General features: G+C 41.2%; 1 protein-coding gene across 1 annotated transcript in view; it reads left to right on the forward strand.

Moving 5' to 3' along the window:
- Positions 1-287: 287 nt before the first annotated feature.
- The window catches only part of HNRNPLL (heterogeneous nuclear ribonucleoprotein L like), a 29,140-nt gene continuing 16,005 nt past the window's right edge, over positions 288-13,422 (forward strand). Inside the window, exons 1-4 of the mRNA XM_065682126.1 lie at positions 288-613; positions 8,690-8,808; positions 10,055-10,292; positions 12,687-12,772. Coding sequence (XP_065538198.1) covers positions 422-613; positions 8,690-8,808; positions 10,055-10,292; positions 12,687-12,772 — 635 coding nt within the window. The 5' untranslated portion in view covers positions 288-421. The remainder of the gene's footprint in view (positions 614-8,689; positions 8,809-10,054; positions 10,293-12,686; positions 12,773-13,422) is intronic.

Here is a 13,422-nt window from a genome sequence, read left to right on the forward strand (position 1 = left end):
GGAAAAGACCCCGCGGTCAGAGCGCTGGGCCCGCCCCCACGGGCCCTCGGCGCGGCCTCCCGAGCCCTCAGTTATCAAAGACCGACGGAGGGAGGGAAGAGAGAGGCGGTACCGGGACAGCCTCTAGGGGCGGTGACGGGCGCACTCTCTGGCCAATCACTGTGCCGGTAGCGTCCGATGGGCATGCCTACTGGCCTATCGACTCAGCGCGTTAGCCCCCGCCCTGACTCGGAGCCAATGGTGACAGCGGTGGCCGCCGGGGAGGCGTGTCCCGCTCCCGGCGGAGGGAGGGGTGTGTGCTGTGGGGGCCGGGGCGCAGAGCATCTTTGGGGCTCGCTGCCGCCAGGCTCCAGCCCGGCTTCCTCGCTGCGTGTTCCCCCCTCAGCGTAGCTGGGCCGTTCCTCCCCTCTCTGTCGCGGCCATGTCGTCGCCGTCGTCTGGGGAGCGGTATGAGGAGGAGGAAGAGGAGGACGGCGCCTACGAGAGCCAGGCCAAGCGGCTGAAGCCCAGCGCCGCTGCCGAGGAGGGCGAGATCGAGTACAGCGGCGCGGAGGAGAGCGAGAGCCGGCGGGACAAGCCCCCCGCGCCGCGCGGGGCGGGCTTCTCGGGCGCGGTAAGGGACGCGGCGGCGGCCGCCGGAGAGGGGTTGCGGGGGACCTTCCCTCAGGATGCCGCCGGGGGGAGGGGGTCTGCGGGCCGCCCGCCCCGCCCCGCCCCACGCTCCCTCCCCTCCCGTGGGACCGGGCTCGCTTCGCTCCCCGCCTCGTTCACCCTCTGCGGGCGGCGGGCTTCACCGCCGGCCACGCCGTGCCCCCGGGGCTGGAGCCCGCTGGCCCTGTCCCCCGGGCATGGAGGCGCTTCCGGTGGGGTGTGCTCCCCCCGCGCCTTTCCCGTAGCCGGGGGAAGGCGGTGAGAGAGCCGGGCTGGGTCCCGCACTCCTCTCCCTTCTCCCCGCGTCGGGCGTGCTCGGAGTGTGCGGCTGATTGTTCCTGCCCGTAGTTGCCTGGGGGAGAGGGACTGGGCTCCGCAGTCTGCTGGGGCTGCGTGGTTTGGGCTTCACAGGTCTGAGATTGCTTCTGTTCCGTGGGCAGCTTGTTGCCTCCTGGGATATTGCCATTGCAAGTTTTGTGTTTGCCCTGTTGCTGAGTGTAACTATAGAAACGTAGAGCGGGGGAAGAAAGCGAGGCAGAGGGTTTCTTTCATCCTTCTGTTTTGCCGTTGTGTCTGGCAGCATATGGCGACAAGGCTGATCATAAGCGATTACCTCCTTTTAAAAATCATTTGTATTTTTACTCCCCCGAGCAATGTGGATAAGCTGGTTCAGTTATTTTTTTGCCATATACCTTCTATTCTTCATAAGTCTAAGCATCGGGATAGTCCTTGACCCGTAAATTTGGGCTGACAATACTTTTGTGGCTGCTGTTTTATTTTTTTTTAGCTAGTTGTCCAGCTGATTTTAACCATTTTTCTTCTTGATGGCTCTTTCTGTTTCTTACTTGAAAAAGCAAGATCAAGAGAACATTGTTTTAGTGGCAGACCTTGTAATTTAGAAGAGCTTGTTTCATGATTTTATAAAAATGAACTTGCTTGGCACTGGGATAAGGTAGCATCTCCCAGTTAAGCCTCTTGATGTAGAGGGTACCTGCTAAATTAGTACAAAAGGTTCCTGATAAACTGCAACAAAGATATATATCTGTGTTATAGAATTACAATATATCTGTTTTAATTCTATGATTTCTTGTGACAAAGCGTTGGCTCTGTTTCAGTCAAGGTTTATCAGTGGGCGCTGTCTTAAAGGTCAGTTCTCAATGACATCCATATGCTTGCTTAAGTTACATTGAAGTTTTGTCATGTAGGGGAGCTGGACATCACACAATGTTTCAAATAGGAACAGGATACTGCTCTTGTCTTTCCTCTTTCCTGCGGTATTTTATGAAATCAGCTAGTTGTTACTTTTCTTCTTTTCCACCTCCCCCTCATTCTGGGTTCTGGCTCGCGTTGTCTTCATGTTGACCTCAGTATCTCAGTTTATCCCAGTTAACATGCAGAGGCAGAAGTTGTCTTGATGATAGAGATTAAACTACTTCCGTAAGAATAAGCTATAACATCAAGTGAATATATGACAAATGAACAGCTGAGTGCTTTTGTTAGTGATTTTATGTGGGGCTTTTAATAGCAAATTGCTAGCATCTTCAATTAGTTAATGTGAATTACAGTTTTTTTTCTCTAATAGATTAAAAAGTGCAGGAAACTTATTTATTCCTTGGCATATCTTAATAATTTATTTCCAGAGAAATGTTCTTATCTTAGAAAAGTTGTATGCGGTTCAGGGTGAAGATACATAACATAAAGGTAGGTTGAGAGCAGGGAAGACCTGTAAGTATCCTGGGTTGCTCAGAAGGGAGCAGAAAAACAGCAACTGGAGTAGGAGGAACTATAGGGGGTGGGGAATTAGAAGGAGAATGGGGAAATGGATGATCAGGGTAAGAAGAGTGGTATGAATCTGGTGGCCTCACTGTTGTCCATGTCCTGTCCCCTCCCCACTGCCAACATGTGTCCTAGAATAGTAGTGAAGTGTACACTCATACGGATTATATACTTTCTTTGTATAAAGCCTGTTCTGTGGTAGGACCTGCCAGCAGGTCACTGGGGTCTCCCTGCTGGGCTGTATTTATTATTTATTATTATTGTGGCATTTTCCCATTCCTCTGGGATTGTTTCATTGGTTTGAATAAGCCCTTTGTGTCTCTAAATTTTGTAGGGTTTTATAAATGGGTGCCTAGGAATCTTCATGCAAGATCCAGGTGGGAAACCAACATTTATTTTGCTCTTTTTTTCCCTCTGTTCCCAGTCCTTTGGACACTCCTCATAGCCCAGAGCTGTACCCTCTTCCCCATGGCTCCTGTCACGGCTGAGGAGCATGGAGAGCCAGGAACAGACCAGAATGTTGACTGGGGTAGAAACAGGAGGTGATCTTACAGAAGTATTCTGTGCAGGAGAGTATGATTTGGAAGAATTGACTTTTACGGAGCTTCTGTTGAGTGTTGGTGAAGCTTCAGCAGAGGAGTTGGAATTGTGGTGTAGCGTAGCATCAAGACACTGGGAGAATGTGGGTCAAGAGCTGTGTTTGGAGTGTCTTTCAACTCCATCCACTCTTCCTCCCTTAAATTTCAGTTTCGTTGATTAATGTATTTATACAACCTGTATTTTCTTTAGCATCCACCTGCCTCACTGGCGTACTTGCTCTTAAATATGTCTATGAAGCAGGGAAGATCTATTATCCCATTTTTACTGTTGGGGAAGTGAGATGTGGTGTCTACATACGCAAACATAACTACCTTATCTTGCGGTAGCTTGTAGGAACGTACTTGAGGCTTCTCAGCTACTCTGCTGTAACTTCCCATATGGGGTGTTCTTGGTTTTGCAGTAAATGGAAAGAAAGCAACTCGCTTTGCAACACAGTTGCTTCGTGACTATGGCAGGCAGTTGTAACAGTAGCTAGAAGGCAGTGAGTTCAGATCTTGACCTATTTTGCAGTGAGGTGTTCATATATCCCTTTCTTAAATGAAGTACATTCTAGAAATTGGTTATGGAGTAAGTGTAAATCATCCCCTCTCCTTTGCCCTCCATCAAAAAAGCAGCCGTTACCTTCAAGCTACTTCAGGTTGAATCTCCTGATGATGCCTTGGGTTGTGTGGAGTTTTGTTTGTTCAGTTTTTGTAAAGGGATATCCAGATTGTGCTGAGTAGAGAAGAAAATAGAGTATTTTGGTTGGCAGGGACCTACAACCATCATCTAGTCCAACTTCCTGACTACTTTGGGGCAGATTCAAAATTAGCAGAAGGGGACAGAGTACAGGTACTCTATTCTGTAGCAGTTCTAGTCATTGAAAGGGCACAATCGTAGAGAGTACCAGGAAGAGGTATGCATTAAACAAGAGAAACAATACCCCAAAATCACATCCAAATCAAAACTAAATCGCCAGGTAGCCTTCCAGAATATGAGGTGTGATTAACTGTAACCCCCAGCTCCCAAAACAAACCAGCAATAACAGCTATATGCGGGGTATACAAAACTGGTATATTCTTCTACTGCCATAGAATCTGAACTTTGTCTTTTTTGCTTGGTTGTTCTGAAACTGTCTTGCCTCACTGTGTACTGGAAATACAGTCAGTGCATAGCTACAGGAATTTCAGGTGGAGCAGAGAGGGGAGTCTCCTGTACTCTGTAGGGAAGAGACAGAACTGCTAAAGTGAGGCAGATGTATGTGGTCAGGAGAGATGATGTATGACAGGGTAAACAGTTTCAAAAAATGCCATCATCATGTAGTGCAATTGGCAGTTGAAGACTGTGCATGAGATGCTGTATGTCTGCTTATGCAAGTTTCTTCATCGGACCATCCGCAGTGGGCAGAGCTGAGATTACTGGGTAATGTGTTGTATACTTTCACCTTCCCTTTATAGTGAGGTAATTTTAGCTACCCTTGACATTCTGCAGGGCAGTTGAATGATCAGTCCATAGTTACGTATTAATGAAGTTTGGGGAACTTGCATAACTAATAAGAAACCTTGTGGGGCTCCCCACCAGTTCTGTCATATTTCTAAAAGCAATTTCAGAGCATTTAAGAGGGGTGCAGTGAAAGGAAAAAGTTGAAAGTGAATAAGATAATCTGAATGGTGAGAAGTAAAATAATAGTATATTTTGGTACCTGAGGTGGAGGAAAGATGGAGTGCTGTCCTTTTGCAGTAAGGAGTAAAAGAGGAGGAGGCAAGCAGAGAAAGGGTAAGGAGCAGATGGTCCAAAAAAGGTAGTAGTGACTAATAGAACTATGGTGAATATGCTGACTGGAAAGTGTTTGGAGAAAGGATAAAGGATGCATTGATGTGCAAACAGCTGTTGAAAAAATCTCTAGTCTGGAGTTGGTGAGCAGGAGAGACATCATCCTGGAAGCCCATGATGAGATGACTGTCTTCCTTTTTGGAATGGCAAATCAGTATTTGTTAGCAAGAAACCAGTGATATATTTACAGTTTTGTCTAGAACTATGTAGGTCACCAAAGAATGGATGTTAAAGCACTATAGCTGCTCTTTGAAGTCTGATGCAGTCTTATATATGTGAAGTAACTTGTTTGTGCTTCAACTGCTTGGTTACATCAGCACTTCATGCCTCAGCTCTCTACAGAAGCTTGGTTTCAATGTTAAGCATTTTTATGTTCTAGCTTCTTTTTGTGGTGGAAACTTTCTGTCCTGGTTACCGGTCTTGAGCATTTAGAAAGGAAGTCTGTTTCCATTATCTATTAAATAATTTCATTTTCTGTCCAGCTAATGATTCTTCAAGAAATCGTTACCGAGCTTTCGGAAGCCCTTAAGCCATACATATTAATGGATGCAGCAGTAACATTAGCTAAACTGTTCTCCTGGCTTTGGTGGAGCGCAAGTGTTGGAGTTTTGCATGGGGCTTTTGTGCCATTGTGGGGGTTGGCATTAGTGAAAGACTCCTTTGTAAGCAGAGAAATACTGCTAGTGGTTAATCTGTATGTGAGCAGATGCTTTGATGTAACCTTTGTCTGGGCGCCAACTGTAGCACATGGAATTTTCAGGGTACAGTGACCATGAGATTTTGGCCAAAATCCTGTATTTTTCATTTCTGGGAAGATATTACGGCAGCAGTTGGATGAGTTGAATACATTCTGACCTTAGCTTTGGAGGTGCTTTACACTTACAGACAGGTTTGATTTTTCATGTGGTGTGGTGGTTTTATTTCTTCTTTTAGAGGAAATCAAGGATCATTCTAGATTTGCTTGCTGCTGCAGCTTGGTAGCTGCAAAACTTGTTTGACGATAATGTGTATGTCTGCCCTTTGTGAAGACTTTTTCCACTCAAACAGGTACCTGTGGCCCATGTTCATGTCTTTCACTAGTGTGCTTTGTGAATGTTACTTTGTGGCTTCCTGGTTCAGGACTGGCTTACGCTTGGTTCTTGTGCTTCTGTTTACTGCTGCTGGTTAGAAACCATTTTGAGTAAAGCAGTGCCCTCTGATTTGGCCATTTATGAAATCAGTGGTTTTATCTGTGTAAATTAGTTTCTGAAATGCTGTGTAGATAAGTCCTTAATTTCATGGCAAGTGACCGAGATTTCACTGGTGTGTGTTGGTTTATAATTATTGTTATTTTATTGCATGCTCTTCACCTTCTGTGTGAGTTACTTACCATAGCACCAGTGTTGTGACTTTTGATTCCTGCTAAATCTCCTATCATACAACACCCTACTAATGGATACTTTCTGTATAGTGTTGTGAGAGAAGGAAATTTGGCTTGGAAAGCCAAGTGTTGCTTTAACTGCAAAAGAAAGCAAGATTTGTATCTGCTGATGGCTCAGAGAATAATTCCAGTTACAAAATTGCAGCCACCTCTATGTGTGTGTGTCATTTGTGTATAATAGATTTGAAGATGCAAGTACAAAAGTCTTAATTTTTGAGAAAGTTTGTACTATTAGAGGGAGTTTTATCTTCAGTAGGCAAGCTTAAATGGACTGCTAATAAATAAAAATACAAAGGGATGTTCATGTCAAAGAAACATGAACTGAAACTATAAGAGAAGATTGAACTGAAAAGGGAGGAAGAGAAATACTGTTGTGTTATGATCCACTCTCTAAAAACCTTGACTTGATGTATGAAGTGCCAGTGAAGTAAGGCGGCTCTTTGTAGTGTGTCTTTGCTTCAGTGAGAAAATCTTTATGCATATTTGCCATCTGATGAGACAGAAATATTTTTAGGTGAGATTCTTGAGTGCATTAAAGAGAAGAAAACAAAAGAAAAGAAAGCACATAGCCCTAATGTTAACAGGGATCCTAATATAGTAACAAGTCTGCAGGGCAATGAATAATTGATTTAAGAGCTTCTGATTGTTCTGTAGACTGTAAATAAAAGTAAAGATGCCCGCTATCATAATGTCTTAGAGTAATAGACTTTGCAGGAAAAACTGGTAATTATTGTTAATTTTCCTTCGGAAATTTCCTTCTTTAGGTACTTCTTCAAGCTTTAAAAAGTGTGTATGTGGGTGAAGAACATATAAGCTGAAAATAAAAACCTCTGTGTGGTTCTGTTCCTTCCACAATTGCCAAAATATTTGCAGTTCGAAGTATTAATCTTTTATGATTGCTTAGATCACTGCTACCGCTATAGACCTCAGATGATTAATTAATTCAGGATATATGTTATCTTATGCAAATATCACTAGTGGTGTTCTCCCACAGTTGTCACCACTCTTATTCAAAGAAAGGTGTTGCCACTTCGTGCTTTCATACTGCAAATGAATCAAATGTAAGCTAAGTTAAAAAACTTACACAGCATTTTGTTTGATGTCTGATGAAGTCTGAAGTGCTGGCTTTTGGTTCAAGCAGAATGGTCGAATCATTTATTTAAAGAAGAAAAAACGTAATTGTTTTGGGAGAGCTGTGAATGGAACACAGGAATTAGACACACAAGACTCAATTTGTAGTTATCTGGAATGTGTTTTTTTTCCTGAATCTGTAGCTCAAACAGAAAGGGAAAAGAGGAATGTCTGTAGCAGTAATAGCAATCATTGTGGTTACTCAATTACTGGAGCTGAATGCTCCTTTGTGTTACAAATGAGAATCTCTCTCTCTAGTTCCAGAAGATGCTACACTACTTCTTATGAAAAAGTGAAAAATCAACAAGACTTGATCTGTTAGGTCAAACATATCTAACAGACGTAGTTGCTAAATTTGAATACATGATGTTAACTGCCATCATGAAATTTGGGTGCTGGTGCTTACAGTATATTTTAGCGTGCCCTTGGTTTTCTCTAATCTGTCCTTTATTTTTCTGTTATTTGCTTATATTCTTTCATTCTTTTTTTTACCCCCATGTCTCATAATATATAATGTAAAGTTCAGCCCTACTTCAGGCTTTGCATGCTGATTCCAACCCAAATTCTTCATTCACACAGAACCTAGATTGAAGTCACAGCAGTAGCTCTGAAAAATGTTTATAGTGGGAATTCTGTGTGGTAATGTATGGCAGCTGAATATGTTAATGGTAGGCAACCTTGGGGTGAAAAGAGAGGGCATGCCCATGGGTACAGAAATGGTGAGGTTTTATAAACATGTATTAAGAGTGTTCAGAATTAGAAGGGATCTTGGGTTTATTTCAAGTGTAGCATGGAACAGGTATTTCTTTCTGTACTGTCGGGCACCTCACCATGTACATTAGAAACATAATCCATTTTCATTTAGCTTACTTATGGCCCTTGTTTGTTCTTGCTTTTATCCCCCAGCCTGTCTCAAACAAGCAAACAGGAAGTGTGTCTGAAATATTTTAGCTGTTGTGTATTTTTTCAATGCTTTTAACAAATAGCGTAGATCTCCTGCCATCCAACCAAGTGTTAAATGGCCTTTTTTTAATTAGGAAAATCTTGCCTGTGCAAGCACATTGACTAAATCTGCAGAGCATTTTAAGTAGACTGCAGCAACTAAATTTGGCAATCCGTTTGGAAAGAGATGTTAAATTATTTAAAGTATGCTTGGATTGTACATTATTTAGATGGCTGTTTCTGGGCCCAGCAGAGTCTGCCAAGTTTTGGTTAATTTTAATTGATTTTAGTTAATTTTAGTTAATGATGGCAGTATTCCTCGTTCTGTGTTGAATTTTAAAATCTTTTTGTTGCTAGGATGCCGGGGGAAGTCATCACAAAGTCTCCGTTTCTCCTGTTGTTCATGTCCGAGGGCTGTGTGAATCAGTTGTGGAAGCAGATCTTGTGGAAGCTCTTGAAAAGTTTGGAACCATATGGTATGTTAAGCAGTGTAATGTCATATCTCTGGACAAGTTGTGAGCATTATTTAAAGGTCACTTGGACCTCTTTATGATAACTATTTGAAATCCGGAACTTAGTTAGTAGTAAAGCATTAAGATTTTCTAGCTTTGTGAAGATTGTGTTTCTGCATATGCCAAGTCTGATCAAGCAGTTACAACTGGCTATATGCCCTAGTGTGTGCTCTGAGATTGCAGTAGTACAGTCTAGTCCTGGCCTTCATGTGAGCTCTAGGTAAATTGAATTGCAGAGCACCACAGGGGTGATTGTCTCGGTACAGGTGAATATACCAAAAATAAGGACGGGCCACGGAGCAGATGATTCTTTTTCCTATGGTTTTGTATGGAAGAGTGTTTGTGATATGGTAGAACCTTCAGAATGAGATGATTATTCAGAGAAAGCCCATTCGAAGGTCTTATAGCCTGAAGATTCTTCATCTGTGAACAAAATAGTAAAGGTGAATGGGTAGAGTTCCAAGTGCTCCTTTTTGGAATCATGCATTTCTTTTGAAGTGAGCGCGTATGTTGAAGTGAAATAGGGTATTGTAAATAGGGCAACAGTATTTTTCTGTGGTCTTAATATTCAAATAATTGAATTATACTTGTACCAATATCTTAAAATAAATAAAATTAAGCAAGGGCCAGCTTGTTCAGGAATACAGGTAAGTACATTTACCCTGAAAGTTTTACTTTTCAGAAACACAATTAACTGACAAAGCTTCTTGAGTTTGTCTGTGTCTGCATTTGGTTAGCTACAATACTTCTGTTTATTTCCTCTATGATAGTTTTGTGTCAGAAATAGTATTTTAAATTCCTTAGTAACAGCAAAGGAGTTTATCATCTCTGAATGTGTTTTATAATTGGCATTTACTTTGATCCTTTACTTCAAGTGGCTTTAGCAAGATTTTTTTTAAAATATTGTAGTTTTTATAATTTAATTTTTAATATTTAAATGTTTATTTTATTATTTGAATGTTTTTATGCATTAAACTTTTTAATGAAAACAACTGCTTATTACTTATTTATCTTATAGCTCCATTTCTTTGGTTTGTGCAAACGCTTTAGAGATGTGTTGACCAGGTTTGGGAAGTGTGAGCAGGGAGACCCACCTCTCCTTTTAGTCCTTGTTAGGCATTGTTTAGAAAAAACATATGAGACTTACGGAACTTTGGATTTGTTTTGAGTAAGCGGATAGGAAAACTTATTGTAATGTTTCTCTCACCAGTTATGTCATGATGATGCCATTTAAGCGCCAGGCTCTGGTGGAGTTTGAGAATGTAGAAAGCGCAAAGAAATGCGTAACGTTTGCAGCGGATGAGCCTGTATACATTGCTGGACAGCAGGCTTTTTTCAACTACTCAACAAGTAAGAGGATTACTCGGCCAGGGAACACTGACGATCCATCTGGTGGAAATAAAGTTCTTCTGTTGTCAATTCAGAATCCTCTCTACCCAATTACAGTGGTATGTTTCTTCTTTTTCTTTCTTTATAAAATAATTAAAGGCAGGGAGCAGCAATCTCTTACATTGTTACCATTGTTTACCATTTGTTAAAATTATACGCTGTTAATTTGAGTCAGGAATAAAATAATGTACCAAAGGTTTCCATCATCTTCACAAAAGTAACATGCATGTTCTAGAAAAAAGGTTTTTGGGTGTGATTCAGTCATATTGTACACGTATTTTGCAATACATTTGAAGGCTTCAGTGGTCAGGATCTTGAAATGTTTAAGTTGCTATGTGCTTTGGAAATATTGCCAAACATGTTGCCATAATACTGAGAATGTCATTTAGTTTTTAGGCTCTGAGTGGTGTATGTTTAAGTAGCAAGTAATTTTTCCAGTGGGAGGGGTTATTTTATGCAGTCCTTCATTCTGAAGTATTTCCTTTGTGGGAAACTGAAACCTTTATTTGTTGATTATCAACTTGAGTTTGATTGAATCTTCCTCACTTTTTGGGGTTGATACATTCTGCTTTTCAGTATTTCAAGTAATACCATATATGCACTTGTGTCCGAATTTATTGCCATCTGTTTATGGCACACACGCATTTTTTTTTTTTATGATACAGATGATGATTCATGCACTGAGTGCTTATATTTTTCATAGAGATCTTATAGTACACATTGAAAGGTACAGAAATATGTCAGGAAAAAATTGCTGTAGGCAGAGTTGTAATTCTGTGATACAAGCATGAGTTACTTGTTCTTAAGGAAATATATTGGATAGTATGGATCAGTCAAAGTGTTCAGGTTGTGTGGAACCATGTAACTTAAAGCAAGCATTAACTTTTGTTTAATGTGACATGTTATGGCAGCAAATTGATTGAAACTTAATATTCCTAAAATTGCTCCAAACAGTTAGTCCCACATCATGCTTTTCGCTTCACTGTATTGTGAATGTTGATAGGTTTTTGCTTGTTGATTCCTTAGTGGACGCTGGTTTTTTTTCTCCTGACAATTTTCTTTATAGAAAAGCATGGCAAGAATGAGGTGTTTTTTCATCAGTGTTTAAAAATATACCTGCTTTGAGCTATGTGAACACGTCCACTGGAAGTTGAAGTATTCTTTCCATGTGACTATAATACAAATTTTGGAAACTGAGTTTCATTCATGCATTTGAAATTTGGCTTGCAGGAGCAGCTGAGTTGAATGTAGATGCTTGAGGAAAGTGGTAGCAGAAGCATCCTTATGGGCTGGGAAAGTTTCATGGAAATTCTGAGGATGAAGCCTGTAGCACTACAGTTGCTTTTCAAAAACAAACACTCCTCCCCTCAACCTCTTCTTTTCTGCTGCCCCCAGCTGTTTGTCTAGAGTATACCAATGATCACTAGGGGCATCCTAGCACCGAGTCATAAACCTGGCCTTAGGTGCAGAAAGGGGAGCTTTTCTCGTTACTGTTTGGTTCCCCTGCAGCACTGAAGGTGGTCTTGAATTTTATTGGTTCCTTGTAGTATAGATAAATGCTGGTGAAAGCAATCTTAACAATGAGTTTGCATTAATCCAGTGTTTCTTATCAGAAGTTTTCTCTGCCGTAAGTGAAGAAGCATGGCAACTACTTTGCAATGCCTTTGATTCAGGTGAATAAAAGTGAAATTTTCCTTTTGATAAGCCACCAAAGCTTACATCATGGACTACCCCCAGCTACTCTTCTGAAAGCGAACATGAACAATTAAGAAAACCCTTTCAACCTTATGAAATGAAATATTCTATAACTACAGCGTCACTTTGTCTCTCTTTGCTTTGGTGAAACTACTGCAATGCATGCTTTAAAGGGAGCATAGGTTGAGACATGGATGGAATTACTGGGTTTTAACACAGTTGAAGATACTTGTTTAATGTTTGCATTAGTACTTGTAGTGATAGGGCAAGGGGTAAAGGGTTCAAATTTAAACAGGGGAAGTTCAGGTTAGATATAAGGAAGCTCTTCCCTGTGAGGGTCGTGAGGCACTGGAATGGGTTGCCCAAGGAAGTTGTGAATGCTCCAGTGTTCAAGGCCAGGTTGGACAGAGCCTTGGGTGAGATGGTTTAGTGTATGGTGTCCCTGCCCATGACAGGGGGGTCGGAATTTAGATGATCTTAGTGTCCTTTCCAACCCTAACTATTCTATGATTCTATTCTATGATTCTACTTCTTAGAGAATTTTTTTCCCTGTTTTTCAGATTTGACTGCCTGTACTGTATTAATCCATAAAAATGCTAATAGCAAATGTATAAATTGTATAGGGAAAATTATAAATGAAAAGTGAACAAGTCTTTTCTTTACTTTCTGGCATTTAAATGCCAATGCAAGAAAATGTTCTGTGGACCTCATGTTTGAAATGTCACATCTGACTAAAATATTTTTTTCTTCTTCCTTAGGATGTCTTGTATACTGTGTGCAACCCTGTTGGAAAAGTTCAGCGCATTGTTATATTCAAGAGAAATGGAATACAAGCGATGGTTGAATATCCTTTTTGAATGCGATTTTTTTTTTCTGTAGGTTCTTGACTGCAGATGGCATAAATACTGTGTAATTTTGAGACCAAATTATTTTTTAGTTTCTGTGTAAGACACAATTATTTTTGTATGTCTGCAAGCACTTAAAAGTTTAAGGAACGTTATAGGAAAATGGTGCTGTCAACAATAGTCTTGATAACCATGTTTATAGGTGGCCCTAAGGTAGGCATGAAATCTGTTCTTTGTTTGATAACACATTATACACAAAGCTTCATGGCCTCTGCTGGTATTGATACTCATGAAATGGGTGAGGGATTGCAGAGGTACAGTTTGACTTCTTCAGACTCCTCTGAAATAGTCCTAATATATACTGCTTGTGACCAGCTTGGGCCTCCTTGACCTGTTCATCATGTGTTGGGGAAAATCCCCCTGCTCTGTTATCCTACTGTTTGCTCTATCTGTAGTGTTAAGTTGTACATAGGGTGACTGTTCAGACTTGTTAATGTGTTACTGTGGTTTGCAAGGTCCAAAGTCTGATATGATTATGCCTTAGTTTATAAAACTCTGATAGCCTTCTTCCTAGAGACTGATTACCCTCCACTTCAGAACTGTTATCTGGACAAAATTGTACCAAAATCTCAGAAATCCTGTTGTAATT

This window comes from Lathamus discolor, chromosome 5 (genome assembly GCF_037157495.1).
Source record: "Lathamus discolor isolate bLatDis1 chromosome 5, bLatDis1.hap1, whole genome shotgun sequence".
NCBI lineage: Eukaryota > Metazoa > Chordata > Aves > Psittaciformes > Psittacidae > Lathamus > Lathamus discolor.